The sequence below is a fragment of the Leopardus geoffroyi genome, chromosome C2 (genome assembly GCF_018350155.1).
Source record: "Leopardus geoffroyi isolate Oge1 chromosome C2, O.geoffroyi_Oge1_pat1.0, whole genome shotgun sequence".
Classification (NCBI taxonomy): domain Eukaryota; kingdom Metazoa; phylum Chordata; class Mammalia; order Carnivora; family Felidae; genus Leopardus; species Leopardus geoffroyi.
The window spans coordinates 94,575,365-94,596,313 of NC_059333.1; the positions used below are offsets into that span (position 1 = coordinate 94,575,365).

The window sequence follows — 20,949 nt, forward strand, 5'->3', positions numbered from 1 at the left end:
GACCTGAGCCGAAGTTGGGAGTATAACCGACTGAGCCACTCAGGAGCCCTCAAATTACATCATTTTTTAGCTATAGTCTACTATGTGTGAAATGGGAAGTACACTGATACATAGTAAACATTCAGTTCATACTTCTATTACTATCATATTATTAATATTCTTCAAATTTTTTTTTAATGTTTATTTTTGAGAGAGACAGAGGGAGAGAGAGAGAGAGAGAGAGAGAGAGAGAGAGAGAGAGAGAGAATGTGAGCTGGCAATGGGCAGAGAGAGAGGGAAACACAGAATCTGAAGCAGGCTCCAGGCTCTGAGCTGTCAGCACAAAGCCCAACACAGGGCTTGAGCCCACGAACCGTGACACCATGACCTGAGCCGAAGCCAGACGCCCAACCGACTGAACCACCCAGATGCCCCAAATATGATTAATATTCTTATTAGCCATCTGAGAAAAAGTTGGGAAGGTAAATTTGTTGTTGGTGTATATCAGCCTCTTTGCTGGAGTAGAAGTAGAAATAGTGGGAAAAGTCTGATTATAAAAGATACAGTGATAAGTAAGAGAGACAGATCAGGTACTAATAAGGCAGACTTTCCATTTTAGCATTCAGGATGGAAAAAACTGGTTCCCCCTTTCTGAAAACTTACATGTATGTGTCTATTCCAGATAAGTCCTGCAGAAAGCTTGATGAACACTGTCAGGGACACACAGAACATGGCGAAGCTCAGGCACAGGTCGAAGGCTTGAAGCGTCAGGTGGTATGCTTCATAGTGTGGTGGGTCCACACAAGCTGATGGGAATTTTGCATATGGAAAAGGGAAGGCAACTGCATAACCGAGGTAACCGGTCCCTGCAATCCCTGAAAACGAGTAGAAGCAATATGGACCAAGGAGAGCAGATTCCAAGGCTATCGCAAAATGAAGTGGACATCCCATAATGCTTAGAATCACAAAGGTGAAACTAGCTTCCCACTGAAAATAAAACAAAAATAAATTGTTACTTTGGAAACTAGACTCTTCAAAAGCTTCTCAGCGATGTGGAGAAAGAAAGCGTTGTTGGATACTAATCTCTTTTACTGGGAAGTGAAGGAGAAATGGGTTACAATTTTCTCTTTAGGCCCTTTTATTCTCTTCTTGAATCTACACTCTGGGAGAATAACATATCAGCCAACTGAGCCAAAAACTAATTGAATCCCATTCAACAAACATGTATTTATTTATCTTCTATCATGTGTTAAGAGCCAGCTCATGGTGGGAAAAAGATGAATACCAGAATCCCTGCCTTATCCTAGGACCTTGCTAGTCAGGGCATGGTCCATGGTCCAGTAGCACTGACATCCCTGGAAGTTTGTTAGAAATGTAGAATCTCATACCTCCCCCAGATCTACTGTATCAGACTTTACATTTTAACCAGATTCCCAGGTGACTCACACTTATTTGAGCCATGGGAAGATCTATGACCAGAACAAAGTAGTCTTTCTATATCCTGGGATTACTTGGCTCCCTACTATTGAAATGCAATATATCATAGGCTTCCCATCCTTTTTTTGGGGGGGAGAAGTAACAGAGACAGTGGAAGGACATCCCTAGCTGAGGAGTTGAGACTTAAACATACATTATTAAAAACAGAGGAGCCTATAGATCCATTTATTCAGAATGAAATTTGGGAGCATAACATTGGTTCTGTCCTCTCCAAACTGGAATACTTAAATATTTACAATAATCGCAGGAACTTGTAGAAAGTGTTTGGAGAAGAAATCAGATATAAATTATTCATTTAAGGGGCACTTGGGTGGCAGTTGGTTGAGCGTCCGACTCTTGATTTCAGTTCAGGTCATGATCCCAGGGTTGTGGGATCAAACCCTACATCGGGCTCTGTCCAAGCTGAGAGTGGAGCCTGTTTGAGACTCTCTCTCTCTCTTTCTCTCTCTCCCTCCCTCTCTCCCACTCATGCTCTCTCTCTCTCTAAAATAAAAATAAAAAATATTCATTTAAAGCCAGTTTATTACTGAAATCCGTCATAGTAAGGCATCAATCAGAAGGAACTCAATTATAATTGGAAATCACATTCTCTATGTTCCATCCTGAACTGGTAGAGGTTTGACCTTCAAACCTATTCAACCATCCTACTCAAGGTCTATATATTTACCAGGTATCTCTTGGTCCACTCTTTGTGAGCCACCAGCAGAAGTATACCGGTCATGATGGCCTGTGAAAGGAAAATGGAAAAATAATATCCATGATAGAATGTACCTCTGGAAAGAGTTCAATCTGTCTCACGGTTTGACAACTTTATTATGAACTAGAAAGAATAGCAAATGGCTAAATGGATTTATGGCTCTGATCTCTTCCTCATCTGGGATGACAATGAAGAAAAAAGCCATCAGTGTCATAAAGACATGATTCATACAAGCTCATTTTTTTTTTTTTTTTATTTTCTGTGTTGCCTTTGCCATTGCAATTATAACCTCCCCTACTGTAAGGTGTCACTGCAATAAAAGCTTGGCTTTATAACCCTTGCCATATGTTTTATTTTGATTAATTGTCTATCATTCATCTTTCCCACAAATTGCTAAAATTACAAATGGGAGGAACCGGAAAGGAAATGTGTCACAGAACCCTGAAAACTTGCCCAGCAACAGCATTATCTTTTACTCTTTGCTTCTCTTTTGAGATTCAGGAGCCTCAGCCTACTGGTGGGATGCAAATATGTGATCTCCGTTTCTCAAGTAACAAAGATTATAATTAGAGTGAATGCATGGCGGGACATTAATTGTTCTGGGTGCACTGGTGTTCAGCTTTTCAAAAGTTTTGTTTTGTTTTGTTTTGTTTTGTTTTGTTTTTTAATAGCCTCCGTTGAGGGAAAAAGACCCAAAGTGCAGAATGAAAATAGTTCAACAAAGGAGGGAATGGTGTCAGGGCAATATATAATGAAAAAGAAAAAAGAATTCTGGGCTCATCTTTGATTCAGCTCCGGGTCTGGTGAAGGAGACCTTTTGTGGTCACTGAGCCTGGAAACTGCTTATTCCTGACCCATAAATCATTTGTTCCTGGTCAGGGAATGTTTTTAGATTGAGAGAGACAACCAGGAAGAGACGTGCCTGAAACCAGATATAGAATGAGGGCAGGAGTAAAAGCAGTTACGAATTAGGTTTTTGACAGAGAAATAAACATGACTGTATATATAGTATCAACAAATTTAAGGGGGTGGAAATCAGAGCTTCTACCAATATGGTTTTGTGATATGCTGCTTTTGTAGCTTCTGTGTCCAGGCTGTTTTTTTTTTTTTTTTTTAGATCCAGCTTTTCATTTTCCTGGCATATTTTATTTTGAACGCCCGACTTGGAGAATTCGAGAGAGGGGGGGAGAAGTGTGCACATGTACGTTCACACAACACTTCTCGTGTGGCTCAGGCTGAAATTCCAGACGTGGCATTGCCACACCATAAAACTCCCGTGGATAAAAACAGAACAATCTGTAGTCAAAAGAGGTTGGCTTGATTCTCAAGAGGAAAGTTTCCAAGGGACCCTGTGGAGGTTGAGCCAGCATACATAGCACAACAAAACAGAATTATTAAGAGCAATTGTGCTGAGCCGGGGGCCAGTCTACACTTTAAGAGGCAAAGGCATCCAATGGGCACCTTACTCCTCTACGGGCGAGAAACACAGGGGCAAACAAGAGAAAAGCGAAGGGGACACTCCTCTCCTGGTGTAACTCCAAGGAGAGAGCTGACATTATTAGACACTTAGATTCCAGGTTGCCTTAACCACTTTGGCATGAACCGTTTCTTTCCTTTCAAAAGTTGAAAAATGCAGCCGAATTGCAGTCGCCTGATATTTTGGTTGTAGCTGCCAGCTTGAATTTTGCTTTGTTTACACAAAACTTTGAAAAGATCTTTCATGGAGTAGGCTGGTGTATGAATGCCACTCAGTAACTTGGGAAACCCACCCTGTGGACGGAGGTGGCTCAGGGGCGAGCACACCCATCTTCCCTGGTGCCCCTGTCCAGCATGCCTGTGAGACAGAGGGCGGGTGTCCCCTGAGTCATAGCCTCCTGTTTTCTTGCTTTCTTTTCTTTTTTAAACTCTTATTTAGACAGGGAAGAGGGAAGAAAGAAAAAGGAAGAGTTTTGAGGGTAGGGGAGAGAAGTCAAATGGGAAAAGGAAATGTGAGAGGCGGTGTCTGAGAGGCAAGAGCTGGGCACAACAGGGCAGTCGGGTTTCAGAAAGGACCCAGAGGAGGGGCCTGGGGAGGTAGGAGCCCGGAGAGAAGGCCCAGTCCTGCACTCTGCTCTCTCTCTACTCTTCTTGGCAGGCTAGGTTTCTGCTCCACAGGCAGTTCCAGAGAGATTGCTTGGGGTTTGCAACGGTAGCAACTAACACTCTGGTCAGATGATAATTGTGGGCCCTCCCACAGGATCTTTAAATTGCCCCCTGTAAAGGACATAAAGGACTAAAGGTTCCCAGAAGCAGATGAATTGAAGGAAGCGGGGAGGCATCACAACAGTAATAGAAACTTTTAGAGGGATCACTTTATTTATTTATTTTGAGAGAGAGAGGGAGGGAGAGAGAGCCTGACAGCACAGAGCCTGACATGGAGCTCGAACTCACGGACCACAAGACCAGGACCTGAGCTGGAATCAAGAGTCAGATGCTTAACCGACTGAGCCATCCAGGTGCCCCTAGAGGAATCATTTTAATATGGGCTAATTTATTCACTTATAAACATCTGTTGCGAGTCTACTGCCAACAAGGGATGTGATAGGCACTCTGCAGATGGCATAATAGCATAAATTAACATTTACTGAGCCCTTACTGTATGTATGCCAGGCACTACACTAAACATTTTACATGTGGTAACTCATTTAATCCTTATAACGATGGAGATCTTCTCCGACTTTAAAAAGTTTATTTATTTATTTATTTATTATTTTAAAGAGAGAGGGAATGCGCATGAGCGGGAGAGAGGGGCAGAAGGAGAGAGAGAGAATCCGAAGCAGGTTCCACCCTCAGCATGGAGCCTGACATGGGGCTTGATCTCACTACCACCAGGAGACCACGGCCTGAGCTCAAACCAAGAGCTGGAAGCTTAACCGACTGAGCCACCCAGGTGCCCTGATCTTCTCCTACTTTTTCGAAGATGGAACAGAGAGGATAAATAGGACAAGCAAGCTCACCAAGTAATAATCATACACACAGTGGCTCCAACTTTCATTGGAATTTGCAGTCCAGATGTGAAAGTAATGTGCGTATAAGAATGTCCACAAAATGAGGCAGGGAGAGTGAGTACACTCCGTGTGAGAAGGGCCCAGTGACAAGATACCGCTTCCAGGGGGAACGATCGTGGAAGAAAGCAGCATGGGGGAAACGGGACCCGAAGCAGGTTTGAGGGATGGGTGTGATTTCAGCAGGAGATGGCAGAGGGAAGGGCAGTCTGGGCAGTGGGAGAAATGCGTGTAAAGGTGGGAAGGTGGCAGCCAGGCTTGGGAAACAGTGAGACAGGGGCCCAGAGGGGCAGGAGCTCTGGTTCCTGGTAGAAAAGAGTAGGAAATCAGGCTTGAAAGCCACATGAGGCTAGGTTGAGAAGGGCCTCAAAATTCAGGCTAACATATCTCGGCTTCCTTTGGACAATGAAGCAACACTGAAGGTTTTTGAAGGAGGAGCTTGACTGACACGGCAGAGGTCTAGAAAGACAAGCCTGTGCTCAAGTGTGTGCTGGGTAGGAATGAGGTGAGGCCTAGGCGTCTGTCAGAATTGGGTCTTCAAAAAAATTTTTTTTTAACATTGATTAATTTTTGAGAGTAAGAGAGATAGAGCATGAGTGGGGTAGGGGCAGAGAGAGAGGGAGTCACAGAATCTGAAGCAGGCTCCAGGCTCTGAGCTGTCAGCACAGAGCCTGACATGGGGCTCGAACTCACGGACCGTGAGATCATGACCTAAGCCGAAGTTGGACACTTAACTGACCCACCTGAGCCACCCAGGTGCCCCATTTCTGTTCTGTTCTATTCTATTCTATTCTATTCTATTCTATTCTATTCTATTCTATTCTACTTTTATAAATGCTGCTAGCTATGCAATGGATGGATTTTATGATTCATTAATGAATGGGTTCCCACAGTTTGGCTATCAAAGTCATGTAGGCATGAAACCTGGGTGGGGGTGGGAAGTGGTAAGGAGTTGAGGGGGAGGTGGTGCCCAGTGAGCATGAGAGGAAAGAATGGATAAGGATATGCCTCACGGGAAAAATAAAGGTTAGCTAGCAACTGACTGGATACGGTGGGGTAGGAGTGAGGCTGAGGGTGGGTTGGTTTAGGGCACTGTTGTCAGAGTGGTCTTAGGACCAGCAGCATCGGCATCACTTGGAAACTTGTGAGACAGGCAGAGTCTCAGGCCTCAACCAGATTTTGTAAATAAAATTTAAAAAATGTTTATTTATTTATTTTGAGAGAGAGAGACAGAGAGAGAGAGAGAGAGAGAGGGAGAGGGAGCACGAGCAGGGGAGGGGCAGAGAGGGAGAGAGAGAGAATTCCAAGCACAGCGCAGAACCCAAAATGGGGCTTGAACCCTCTAACTATGAGATCATGACCTGAGCCGACTGAGCCACCCAGGCGCCTGGCCTCACCCCAGATTTCCTGAATCGGAATGTACATTTTAACAAGATCCCCAGGTGATTCATATGCACATTACAGTTTAAGAAGCACTAGTTTGGAGGGAAGGGTTGAAATCAAAAGTCACTCTAGGCATGAATCCCCAGGTGATTCATATGCACATTACAGTTTAAGAAGCACTAGTTTGGAGGGAAGGGTTGAAATCAAAAGTCACTCTAGGGTTTGAAATCGAGTTCGAAGCCAGGAAAGTCTGGAGAAGAAATCACTGCCTTTGGTGGTGAGCTGGTTTTTGGGGAACAAGCCGGGCTTACAGAAGTTTAGGATATCTAAGCGGAAATTGGCCATCAGGTGTTTGGAAATCTCAGGACCACTGAACCCATAAGAGGCTTGAGTGATGATGGTACAATCAAGTCCCTTCTCTGACAGAGGAGGAAACTGGGACCTGCACGGGACGTCTTGCCCACCTTTCCCCAAGTGCCTGTCTCCAGGTAGGCTTCTGGATACAGCACTGTTGTTTGCCATTAACTAAGTCACTGGAGGGTGCCAAGCCACGTTTTCCGGGATTCAGGTAGAGCCCGGTCCATCAGGCACTGTGATCTTGCTGCATACTTTCTGGCAGCTGATGGCCTTTAAATAACCTAGTTCAGAAATCCTAGGAAAACTGCTTCTCATGTGGCTATCAGAGTAGAGTGAGGAGAGTTCTGAGGACCGATACTTTGAAGAATTCAGAAAGTCTCAAATGAAGGCACTGAACAAATGCAAAGTTCCGTTCCGCTTGTAAAAATCTATGTTTTCTAAGTCTCCGAAGGGATATGGAGTCATTTGCAAAAGGAAATGTCAATAGGATTGAAATGCACACATTGTCTTTCCACCAAAGGAAGATTCACTCTTCAGGCACATTGAGAAGTGGGAAGGAAGGAAAGTTGTGGCACGAGTCAGAGACCTTTTGTAGTTGACCCCGATCAGACAGAGCTGTGCTTCACTAGGAAACTCACTAGAAAAAGAAAAAAAAATCACATTGTTCCAAACTTAGACATTACTGAAAGAGTGAGCACTCTTATTGCTTTCCTTTTCATGACGATTTTGTCCTGCTTTAGTGTGAATACTGGCTTGACTTTTAGTCCTTGCAACCTAATGAGAGTTCAATGATATGATGCATTTTGTACCACCTGAGCACGGACTCATTCCCTTATTCAACCATATTTATCAAACAGTATTTATGGAACACCTAGTATGTGACTCATTCTGTTCCAAGTGCTGGAGGCACAGCAGTAAACAAAATAGAAAACAAAAAATCCCCACCGTTGTACAATATACATTTTGTTGGGAGGGGTATTAACAAACAATAAATAAGTACATTATGTAGTATATTAGATGGTGATAAGGACCATCGGGAAAAGAATAGAGTGGGGAATGAGAGACTGGGGATGCCACTTGTGGGAGAGACTTACAATTTTATTTTATTTATTTATTTTTAAAGTTTTATTTATTTATTTTGAGGGAGACAGAGTGAAGAAGCAAGCAGGGGAGGGGCAGAGAGAGAGAGAGAGGGAGAGAAAGAATCCCAAGCAGGTTCTGCGATGTCAGGGCAGGGCCCAATGCCGGTCTAGATCTCAAGAACCATAAGATCATGACCTGAGCCAAAATCAAGGGTCTGATGCTTAACTGACTGAGCCGCCCAGGCACCCTGAGATTTACAATTTTAAATAGGGAAATGAGGGTAATGAAGGAAGGCATCGATGAGAAAGTGTTATTTCTTCAAAGAATTAAAAGGAAGTTAGAGAATAAGCCTTGTGTGGGAGGAAGCTCCAGTCAGAGAACAGATAGTGCAAAGGCCCTGAGGCCAAAACACACCTTGGAATATTTGAAAACAACAAGGAGCCAGTGTGATGACTAAGGGAATGGAATGAGCTAAGGGAAGAGTGGTAGGAGATGAGGTCCCAAAGCTAACAGGATGGGGAATTCAGCCACTCGGCAGGGAATGGAATGGGGAAGTGAGCAGGCAGCAAGAGGTTAGGATCAAAGCGTTTGGACAGATATTGGGCATGGATGGGATTCAGGGCAGGCAGCCCCCAAATACGCCACTTTGGTGTATTGATTACTTTGAATTAAAGTTACTTAAGCAACTGGTGCCAGAACATTCCTCTGTCCCCCTGAAATCAGGAAATGAATTCCCCATGTGAAGGGTACCCTCCCAGCACCTGGAGGGTAGAAATTTTCCTCGCTCACAGCACAGACCAAAGGCATGGTATTAACTAGCATGTGTGTAGAGCTTCAAAACTGGGGAAGCTCTTTATTACACAATCTTTGTTCAAATTTGGCCATTCTCACTGAGCATCTTAGGGTTAGACAGCTCTGCATGGACTCTCTTTACCTACAAAATTCCTCATGGTATAGGTAAAGCAGTGTATAACTGGCTGAGTGAGGGTCCTGCTCTTGACCATATACCAGGAATGTCAGAATCAGGACTTGAACATAGGCTCCGTCTCCCCAAATCCTACCTTTCGGATTCCAATTCCCTATGCCATTGGTCTCAAAATCAAATAGCCACCAACTAGCTGTATGCTGGAGACAGACCTTGTCATTTCTCTGGGAGTAACTGATAAAACAGATATTGGCATAGAGCAAATCTATATTCAATAATTTGTGATCCTAATCAACTCTCAGTGTCTGCTGAATGTTCTACGATAGGCTGCAGGGATAGGCAAAGAATTACAAGAAAGGAATACAGAGTTGGACTATAATTATGGTTTTATTAAACACTGGGTCAGTTCTGTAGTCAGAATTAAAAAAAAATTAATAGAATAGAAAATATCAATTCATTTTACACAGAAGGTAAAATATTGTTTTTTTTTTTTGAAGCTGTTTGTTCTATGGTCTATATATGTATCAAAATCTAACTACTTATCTAGAGAGAACTATATACATGTAACTATGTACATTCTAGGTCCTGGATGTAAAATGTTTTTCTTACTCTGGGTCATCAACAAAAAGTGTGGAAGCTGCTTGAATAAACGTCACTGTCAGTTTTGCATTCTGGTAAATGTTTAATAACTGTTTCTTTGAATGAACATATGGTTTCAGGTAGGAGATGGGGGAAAAGAGCAGACCGGCAAGACTGGGAGGTAGATGTAAAAGAATGTATTAAAAAAGAAAAGAGGGGATGCCTGGGTGTCTCAGTCGGTTAAGCGTCTGACTCTTGATTTTGGCTCAGGTCATGATCTCACTGTTTGTGGGCTTGAGCCCTGCAATCAGGCTCTGTGCTAAGGGTGCAAAGCCTGCTTGGGATTCTCTCTCACCCTCCCTCTCTGCCCCTCCCCCCACTTGCTCTCTCTTTCTCAAAATAAATAAATGAACATTTAAAAAATTAAGAAGAGAAAAGAAAAAAGGAAAACATCATCAAAGTGTTTCCTTGTTCAGTCCCACACTCGCACCATTTGGCTTTCTCCCATCTACTCACCATCCTTAAGTCCCACTAGATGGAGTTTTTAAAAATTGAGACCTTGTTTGTTTGTTTTTTTTCTCCCCCATTGTTAACTCAAGCATGTAGTAGGTTATCAATACATATTTACTTAATAAATAGATTAAAATGATATTTTATAGGGTCTTGCTTTTAGGTGATATCTTAGTTAAAGTTAGATTTTTTAAGATTTAAAGTGTTGCCTCTCCCAAGACTGGCTACATTTTAATAGAAAACTCCTTCAGATCAAAAGGCTTTAAAGTCTAATTGTCTAGTCTTCTATGGTGAATGTCATGCATCACAGGAAACAATGAGAGAAGGATTTGTTGCAAGCCTCTGTAACTCCTCTTAAATCATACCGCCATGGAAGACACCTACTCACAAGGCTAGATGTGTTCATTTCTCGGGCTGGGGTACCGGTCTAATCCTTCCTTTGTACAGTCATTCAGTAAATAGACATGGAGAGCTACTTGGTGCCTACTTATATTTGGCACATGCACACTTGCTAATGAACTGTGAAGTTAGTGAAGTACATCACCCCAATTCTTGAATTATTTGCAGTTCAAACAGTTGCGTGCAAAGAAAAATGTGGGAGAACTGGGGCGCCTGGGTGGCGCAGTCGGTTAAGTGTCCGACTTCAGCCAGGTCACGATCTCGCGGTCCGTGAGTTCGAGCCCCGCGTCGGGCTCTGGGCTGATGGCTCAGAGCCTGGAGCCTGCTTCGGATTCTGTGTCTCTCTCTCTCTCTGCCCCTCCTCCGTTCATGCTCTGTCTCTCTCTGTCCCAAAAATAAAAATAAACGTTGAAAAAAAAAATAGAAAAATGTGGGAGAACTAAGGTTTGGGGCTTGCAAATCCTTGGATCATGTCAATACACCTGAGTGTTTCTAGTGAAAGCATTCATCTGAAGATTATTTTACTCGGTTCTCCATTTTTTTTTACATTATTTTTTATGGTTTACATATTTCTTTTTCTAAAATTTAAATTTTAGTGGCACCTGGTTGGTTCAGTCATGAGAGCATGTGACTCTTGATCTCAGGGATGTGAGTTTAAGCCCCACGTTGAGGGTAGAGATTATTAAAAAAAAAAAAAAAAACTTAAAACAATAAAATTCAAATTTCAAAAGATAGATTCCAATTTCTCAGAAAACCAAGGTGAGAAGATTAAAACAACTTTTTAAGAATTTCTTGAACAGCATTTCATTATACAACTAATAGAAATATATGTTCTACAGTCATCTAATTTTCTGTAGAATTTTGACTTCTTTGTATTGTTGCAAAACTTAAACAGGACATGTCATTCTTTTTTTTTTGAAATTAATTAATTAATTATTTTAATGTCTATTTAAAAAAAAAATTTTTTTTTAACATTTATTTATTTTTGAGACAGAGAGACACAGAGCATGAACAGGGGAGGGGCAGAGAGAGAGGGAGACACAGAATCCGAAACAGGCTCCAGGCCCTGAGCGGTCAGCACAGAGCCCGACACGGGGCTCGAACTCACGGACTGTGAGATCATGACCTGAGCCGAAGTCAGACACTTAACTGACCAAGCCACCCAGGCACCCCTTTAATGTCTATTTTTTGAGAGAGAAAGACAGAGCATGAGTGGGGGAGGGGCAGAGAGAGAGGGAGACGCAGAATCTGAAGCAGGTTCCAGGCTCCAAGCTGTCAGCACAGAGCCCCATGTGGGGCTCTTGAACTAGTGACCATGACATCAAGACCTGAGCCGGAGTCGGACACTCAACTAACTGACTGAGCCACCCAGGAACACCCCCAAAAAGACACATCATTCTTTTTCTTCCTTCCCTCCCTTCTTTCTATACTCTCTCAATATATGTAATAAAATATTTTCCTACCAAAGCTCCATTCCAGATGGGGCAAGCAATCCAGACATTCCATCCTGTGAACCAAAGCTTGTAAGAAAAGACAGGGAAGAAAGCGATAACTCCAGAGAATACACTGAGAGTCCCCAGAGAAATGAGAATTCGGCCAGCAGCCTGGGATAGGCTCTGCATCTTCCTCTGTGACTTGGGTCCTGGATCTCAAAGATATTTTGTTACCAAAACATAAGGGTATGTCAGGCCTCAGTAAACAGAAGTTTCTTGGAGACAGTAGCCATGACGCATGTGGACTGTTGATCTACTTGGAAACAAGCTTGCATTTGTTTCACCAAAGATAGTGAATTGTAATGAAGTAATCCTTGACATAAATTTGATACAATTAATTCTAATACTAGTTTCCTGAGAGAAAGAGAAAGAGAGAGAGAGAGAGAGGGAGGGAGAGGGAGAAGTCATTCCTTGTTTTGGATTTCGGCCTCCATTCCCTTCATTCTGCCCTGTCGTGGGGAGTGCCCACTTCCTGGCTTAATCAGATTCAAAGGCTTGCTGACTGAGCTAATTGTTTCTCAACTCAACCTGCCTGGTGGTTCCAGCATAAAGCCAACATCCTTTGTGCACAATAGATCCACATTCCCAGCACAATTTCCCACAAAACAAAGTAAAAATAAGCACTCTGATCACTTTTCATTACATTTAATTTCAATGATTTCAAGCAAACGCAAGACCTCTCCCCATTGTTCAAAGTTCAGTTCTATTACCATACTTTTGAAGTTTTGGTAAAGATTTTTGACACGGTTTCATTCCCAAAGGTGCATACGCTTCATCATGGAGTTCTGTCTTGTTTTCTCGAAACCAGTTTCATTTTAGTTGTTTTATTATTAATTCAATTATCAAGTAGAGGACGAAGGTGGAAGTGTATGCGGTTGTAAAATGCACTTTGAGCAGTAACTTATTAGTCGGATGAAATACCAATCTCCGATCATTCTTTTTTCTTAATTTTTTTTTTTTTTTTTTTATCGCGAGTCCACCCGCCGCTGCCACCAGCCCCCGCCCTCCCCCCCTCGGGCCACCCCACCTCGGGCTGCCCCCCCTCAGGCTACCCCCGCCCCCAGGCAGCCCCCCCTCGGCCTGCCTCACCTCACAACCACCACCATGACCGCAGCCGCCACGCCCCTACTCTCCAATCATTCTTCAATCATAATTCAATTCAATAATTAGATGTTGGGCTTATGTACATTGAAGCGATTGTAAAAGGCTTATCTCTTAATTTCTCATGTATTTGAGAAAGTGGTACGTATTTGCTTTTGACTAATAGGACACGTTTGTTTCTTCTAAGATAATAATCTGAAAACACAGACCGTTTTCTGACGATAGCTGAATAATTTTCCTGTTCTATATTAATACTCTTTCCTTTAAATGAGATGATGAAAAATAATTTTATGAATGGAAATGCAGTGGTTCAGAACACGGATTTTGGTATGAGACAGAGCTAGGATCCATTATCTGCCAGGTATGTGTCCTTGGGCAAGGGCAATTTACTTAACTTTCTGGGTCTTTCTTCATATGGGAATAAAATTAGTGTTTATCTCGCTGAGTGGTGATTAAAAAAAGTAAATGAGCCAATACATGTAAAATTCTCAGCACCGAGCTCTGTATAGCAAAGCAGCTTAGTTATCTCCCTATTATTACGTTCGGTGGTCCATCTTTGGGGTTCTTTCAGCATGGGACAGAGGCACAGTCATTACTGTTGCTTTTATGCATCAACTTACAGACATTAGGTTTGACTCTTCCTGATCAATATGGTAAAACTCCTAAAGCATCCTTCCATGAATGGTGAGGAGGGAAGCTTCTCTCTGATTCTCTGCCTTTTTCTTTCTGTGTTTTGGCCTTCTATAGCTATTCCACAGTGCGACCCAGATTTTGAAGCAGTGGCTTTCTTGGATGTACAGGATCCAGGAAATCAGCTCAGGCTTTCTGCAATAGCCGTTATTTCCCATCTTCTGTCAACATTGTGGGAGGATATTCTCTCTCTCTTTTGTTCCTAATGCCACTAGGTAAGTTCCACCAGGGCAGAGGCCTTCCAAGTCTTTTACAAGCCCTAGATGTGTAAGATGTTCCCAACACCTAGAATTGTGTCTGGCCCAGAATAGATACTTAATACACATTTGTTGAACAAATGAACTAATACTTTGGACCTTGTAGCTGTGCACTTGGGCCCTGAGCGTCTGCCCCAGCATAGAGGTAAGTGTCTCCACTATGCCACACATAGTGCTAACCACAGAGTGCTAGCCACTCTGTGCTAATCCTGGTGTTGCCCTTGCTACAGAGGGAAGGGGTCTGGACTGAGGAAACACTTGTTTGTGTTAGTATCTGGTTTGGGCTGTTTTGACTTTTTCCTTTACTTTTTATCTCAAGGTTATAGCTCCATGGTATGTCAATATACTGTGGGTCAGATCACTCTCCCCTGTTTGCATGTTTGGAAAATAAAGACTGTTGAAATACTCATGTTAAACAGTACAAAGATGGCAAACAAAGAGAATATGTTTTTGTTTTAATCTGGGGGGGCTTTTTTAGGGTTTGTAACACTGTCAGGCTAACCCTGATACTGCCAGTGTGACTTATAAACCTGAATTTATTCGTGATTAGAAGAATTGTTGCCCCTTAATGTGAAGAAGAAAAAGGACAGAGGTAGAACCAGGGATTTCTCGCTGTGTATTTTCCCAGCCACACGTTTCCGCAGGAATCTACCCGCACCAGTTTCCTTAAAGCAAAGAGACTTGCAGGGAAGGCAGCTAATTGGAAAGGAGAGAGTGTAATTCTGCTTGTGACCAGGGATTCCTCTCAGATGGGCCATGTCTTCTGTGTTCCCGGTGTCTGCAGCCAGCAAGGCTCACAGGGCCCCTGCAACCTCCTGTCCCCCTCCAGCGCCCCCCGCCTCCCATTTGGCACCACAGGAAGGGGGTGTGCAATCAATCCTCCTTGGAGGCTGCTTTGCAGACCCTACCTTCCCCCTTACCTAGGGTGATCCAGCGGTCTTTGCTCAGGAAAGAATGGCAGAGGTTGTGCCAAACTCCTCTTCAATCCAGCTTTGCCACTGAAAAAGAAAGAAAGAAAGAAAGAAATGTAACCTAAATCCCCCCCCAAAGGGTGGGATAATGTCAGCAATGCTGAAGGAGAGAAGCTGATTTGGACACTCTCTACCTCTTTACGTGTGAACCCTAGAAATAGCTCTGCATGCATCTTGTTCTGTTTTTTTTTTTTAAGTGGGTCTCAAAGTTACAGAAAGGGGACTGTTTTTGTCAAGGTAAAAGAAAACAGACCTCTAAACAAGAGATGAAATTAAAATGCTTTATTGTCCCAGCAGCTTCAGATGATTAGCTTCATTTGTTTACATATTGGAGAGGTAGCTCCTGTAGCAGAAAGAGCATGAACTTTGACATCAGAAAGACCCGAGTTTGATACTAAGGATTCCATCTAATATATACAAAAGGAATGACAAAATTAGAAAATTAACACTCTGCTACTCCCCTTGTGCTTGGGATTCAAGCACAATGGAAAAGGATACTTTTACAGTGGAAAATATGGCGGTCACCACCTTAACCAAGTGATCAAACTTTGTATCACCAATACCAGGAGAAATTGACATCAGTGCCTCCTGATATGATGCAATGGAAGTCTACACTGTCACCTGAATAGTGTTTTGGGCAAAAATGTTTGGCCTGGATCTAATCACAAAGAAACAATCAGACAAATTCGGGTTACGGGCACATTTACGAAGCAGTAGCCTGGACTCTTCAAAAATGTCCATGTCATGAAAGGTAATAAAATATTTCTGAGACAATTGGAAACATTTAAATATGCATTTAATATTGGATAGCAGTGTATCCATGCTGAGTATCTTGGGAGTATGAATGGCATGATACTTATATAAAAGAATGTCCCATTGGTGAAACTAGTTTAGTGTTTCTTATGCTTTTTTCAGCTTTTCTATAGGTACAAACATTTTAAATTGAACGGTGAGGAAAAAAAAAAAAAGCAAATTTATTAACTGCGTAAAATGAAAGGTCTAACTTTTATTCAGACATATGGCTACAACTGGCTCAATAATCCTTGACAGTATTGATGAATGCAGGCTACAGTATAAGGACAGTAAGGAAAAATCCACTGCCTGCCTTCAACACCAACATGGAGCCCGTCTTCACAGAACAGGGACAATGGAACAGGTATGTTAGCTTACACTGTGAAGATATATCGCTCATGCGGACCCAGTGATGAGTATCTTCTATATACTCTTTTGTCTTTCCAGCTATTCAAGTGTCTTAACAGCATAAAAACCTTCCTAATGATCATTCATTTGCTTCTGCTTTTTACTCACCATTTGACTTCAACTTTGAGTGAACCCTCTCTTCTCATAATGGCTTGGGGTTTAAGGAGAGCAAAGTTCAATTTTTATCATCCCTAACTGGGAATTGTCAAATTTAAAGCCTTCCAATCTGCAAGATGTTTGGACCCAAATGGACCCAAATGTACTTACCTAATTTAGATTTTATCTGCCTTTTGTATATCTGACCCCCGAATGTGTTTTGAAATCATCTGGAATTTATCAGAATTTTCCCATGTTTTTGCAGAGCAAAACAACTTAAGTGTGTCGCAGCAAACTTGTGCAGCTCGCTGTCAGTTTGCTCTCCCGAGCCTTGCAGCTGCAAGGAAATGCTCTTATTGGCAGGCCTGACCTCGCCAGGCAGCCTCCCACAGGCTACTGTGGAGATGGTCTGTCCTTGGAAAGGCTGCTCCTATCTTGTTTAATCATGGAGACAGAGGAGCCATAGATAGAACTGAGATTGTGGCAGCGGCTGTGATTGATTGGTGCTTTGGCCACCAAGGAGCGGGGAAGAAACTAAGAAAACAGGAAGAGAGAAACAGTGGGGGTGTCTGGGGAAGAGAGGTGGAGAGAAGATGGAGAGGAAAGAAGGACAACAAGAGGGGAGTCAGAACATAGAGGAAAACACTCCCGAAGCCAAAAACAGCTTCTTGCGTCACTCACAGATCCAAAGCCTGGGTCTGGACAGAGTTGATTCCAGGACAGAGGACCGATGGAAACCACGGGCCATTCATGTACATTTTACAAAAGATATTTGTAGGGTGGACAAAAGGGAAATAAATAGAGAGAAAGGGCAAAGGAGCAGAATGAGAGAGAAGGAACTCTATGCAACCTGAAATGTTCTCAGATTATGCTTGTTTTTAAGTTGATTTCAGGGACAGACCTTGAAATCCTCTTAGACAGGAAATGTATACTCATTTAGTTCCTTCTCTCGGCATTTTTGAAAAAGGAAAGAACCAAATTGCTCTGTGAGAAACTAAACCCACGTTTGGATCCAATTATATCCATGCAATAAGCAAAAGAGAGGGAGGAACAGTGAGGATGGCTTCACTACCGTTGTCATTGTTTTTCCCATTTTACAGATGACAAAGCTGAGGTTCTGAGGTATTAAATAACAAAGGTGACACAACCAATCAGCACTGAATCCTGGCTTTGAATCTGGGGATGCTTGACTCCGAAGCTGGTAATTTTTGTTCTTCACTACCAGGTCAGTTTACAGATGTACTACATCTTGTAAAACATACATGCATATGTGAAAATTGAACCATGAAGTATACCAAAGCTGTATACCAGGGCTGTACTCAAACCAAGAACATAATAGGAAGGGAGATGATGCTGTGTATACACAGAGGAGACAGTCTTAGAACTGCTGATTCTACTCCCAGTTAGAGAAAGAGAGAGAGGGAGGGAGGGAGCGAGAGATTCTTCGTTATTTCATTTTATAAAATTAGAACAAAGGGGAAAACTGAAACCAAAGTTTCATTTCTATGTACTGAAGTAGAAATCCGAATTTCTGTCTAGAGCATTGCTGTGCCTTGTTTTCCATCTTTCAGTGCTTCACGTGGGGGCTCTTGCCCTTAGTGTGGAGATGATGGCTGTTGCACGCATTGTTCCTGAATGGCTGGCCAAGGGTGGAGGCTAAAACAAATGAATAAGATGGGGGAGCAGCATAATGCAGTAGGGAAAGACCACGGCTGTGTGACCTTGAGTAAATCAAAACCTCTCACCATCTTGATGTCCTTCTCGGCAACATGTGGAGGTTAGACTAGATAATTTTTAAGATTCCTTCCATATCTAAGATGCCGTGACTTGAAAGAAATCCCAAGGGAGCTAAACTGCCTGCGTGGCCCAAATGCCTGTCTCTAAGAAGCCTTTATCAGTAAAAATGCTATCTCCTTGAGGGCTGGGAACCACCAGCTAGATCCACTTGTGTCTGGTATAAGCGAAGGGGACAAACCAAGCACTGCACACTGTCTATTGGCCAATTGGATTTTTGCTGGAGAGATTTCACCTAGAGTTCCTCTCTGGAGGCCTCACTTTGCCCTCCTGGCACACCAATAGGCAGCCCTGAGCCAGCATCCGCCAGCTGGATAATTAACAGCCTTTGAGTAACAAATTGGTGATCTTAGCCCAGCCCTGGTGACTGTGTCATAAAATAATTAAAACTTGTCAACCAACACAGCAGAGGCCAAGAAGGGAAAGGATTGAAGGAACGTAAAGCCAAATCGCTCTTCTTGTCCAGCTCCTTGAAAAGGGATGAAAAGCCAGGAGGCAACTGGTACCATTAGGAGCCATGGAGTACCTCGTGTAGATAAATAGATTGAGGAGAATTAAGTGAGGCTCTGGACATGCAGAGAACTCAAAGATAAATCCCCACCCACTAGCTGAGAGGCTAGGTAGGGTTAACCTCTCTAAACCAGCTTCTGATTGGCCAGGAAACAAGAGTCCTTACTCTACTCTCCAAGCAATGGTTAAAATATCAGGAACCTCACTTTTCTGTATGCTCATAATACAAGAAAGCAAGGTGAGCTAAGGATGGTACAAACACTTGATTCATTCCCACAATTCATCCAGGTCTCTGCTCAAAAAGCCCCTCATCACAGACCTTTCTCATCAATCTCTTCCCCCATCCCTCTTTTGAGCTTAATTTTTATCGTCTGACTTTATTCTTCATAGCTCTTGCCTTATTTGTTAGCTGTGTGTCTTCTCGACTAAAATGAAAGCTCCATGAAGGCAAAGACTTTGTTTTGTTCCCTGTTACATTCCAGAGCCAAGAATAATACCTGGCCCATGGTAGATGCTTAGGAAGTACTGATGAATGAATGAATGAATGAATGAATGAATGAATGAAACTGCTTTTATCTAGACCATTTTGCTGAGAAAGCTGGCTCCTCAGGGCTTCACTTGGAAACATTTAATATCTTGGTACCTTAAATCTCTCCATTCCCTCTCCATGAAAATCCACATAGAAACACGAAGAAAATCTTCCAGGTCGACTCTCTGAGCTGTGAGACCGCACTGCAGATACATGTGCATTGTATGTGAATATATAGGAGAGGTGTGCCCATCCTGGGATTATTTTAACCTTGCTCTACCAGCATGTGACAAACATCCACATGACTCTGTGTTAAATAGAGGAAGAAACAAGGCCACAGACGAACCGCGTGAGTCTAGCAAGAACTTCCGCCTCTGGGAGAAAGCTCGAATGTGCCTTTTAATCCACGGTGATGCCAACTTTTAAAGCGGCTCATATTCACAGGGATCTATCTAATTGAATGATCTTTATGCATCTCTGTCTATTCAAGGGTTTCATCGACTTCTTTATCTGGCTACTTTTCATAGATAACAAGTGTCTTCTCCTACTCTATAGAAAAATGAAATAGTGAAGATATGAAAATTTGTACTCATGAGAAGTGGATTATACAAATTGATGCTTGTAGCATATTTCCATTCAGATGATATTGTGATCTTTTCTGAGATAGGACAACTGGTAAACTAAGTGCATCCTTTTGACATAAGGAGTTGGGTAGCATAGTATAAACACCTACTTTTACCAGATGATGCTATCATTTGTGTACACAAAGGCCCACACTTTCCTTTCTCTTTTCAACAATGCAGATACCCTGCCCTGGTTTTTATTTATTTATATATTTATTTTAAATTTTTTTTTTCCAACGTTTATTTATTTTTGGGACAGAGAGAGACAGAGCATGAACGGGGGAGGGGCAGAGAGAGAGGGAGACACAGAATCGGAAACAGGCTCCAGGCTCTGAGCCATCAGCCCAGAGCCTGACGCGGGGCTCGAACTCACGGACCGCGAGATCGTGACCTGGCTGAAGTCGGACGCTTAACCGACTGCGCCACCCAGGCGCCCCTATATATTTATTTTAAAGAGGAGAAAAAGGCATTTCTAGATACTTCCCCATCTCATTGTCCCAGTACATAAGCCTTTCTATTTCTTCTTCATGATCCACACAAAGCTAATTGACATTAAAGATAAAAGCTCGGCCTAAGCAAGCCTCCTTTACCCAACTGACAAGTTCACTAAAAAACATGTGGGGCAATAAGAATGAAAAGTACATAGTAATGACCCAACTAGAGAATTGCAGAATGGAATGGGACCTGAGAGATCAGCCAGTCCATGCCTGTCATTTCACAGACTAATTCCATGGCCAAAATACCAATACCGAAAGCTGTCTAACTGCAACCTTAACGTAATTTAATAAGCCAGTTGTGACCACTGATCTTTCTGCTATATCTACATTTAGCACTAGGTGTTGCTCTACCGCTATTTAAAGTCAGATTTCTTTGATACGCAGCGGGAGCTGAGCCTCCTAATTTGAGTTCTGTTCTGCAAATGCTGAGTTTTTAAGACGATACCCTGCTAGTATTTGCTATGTTTCATTGAACCAGCTTCATTTAAATGGTGCAGCTCTTGCATACTGAATCTACCCAAACAGCCACTCTGCAAAGGAGTGATCGATACATGCTAGGGAAAGGCTACTCCAAAGTCAAATTTTTCAAATTGTCCTAATTCAAATATTTACTTAAACTCTGTTTTTATATTATGTGCAATGCAAGGGGAATGACATTGTTGCTGTGTGTTTCCTGGAACTGACTGTCTGCTACAAGGCCACAGATAAAGTTTGTTTATAGAAAAACAAAATATG

At 42.6% G+C, this 20,949-nt stretch overlaps 1 protein-coding gene across 12 annotated transcripts in view; it reads right to left on the reverse strand.

The window, feature by feature from the left end:
* The window catches only part of TMEM212 (transmembrane protein 212), a 55,176-nt gene that overhangs the window by 11,779 nt on the left and 22,448 nt on the right, over nt 1-20,949 (reverse strand). For 4 of the 12 annotated variants that reach the window (XR_006718501.1, XR_006718509.1, XR_006718510.1 and 1 more), the window contains 3 exons: nt 14,915-14,992; nt 2,144-2,203; nt 915-966 (listed from right to left, as the gene is read on the reverse strand). Coding sequence is in view for 2 of the 12 variants with exons in the window: in XM_045502978.1 (XP_045358934.1) it covers nt 643-966; nt 2,144-2,203; nt 11,917-12,075 (543 nt within the window). In the remaining 10 variants the exon portion in view is untranslated. Of the gene's footprint in view, nt 1-642; nt 967-2,143; nt 2,204-6,750; nt 7,595-11,916; nt 12,937-14,914; nt 14,993-20,949 lie in introns of those variants that run through there. The other 8 variants (XM_045502978.1, XM_045502977.1, XR_006718505.1 and 5 more) reach the window with 5 other exon arrangements.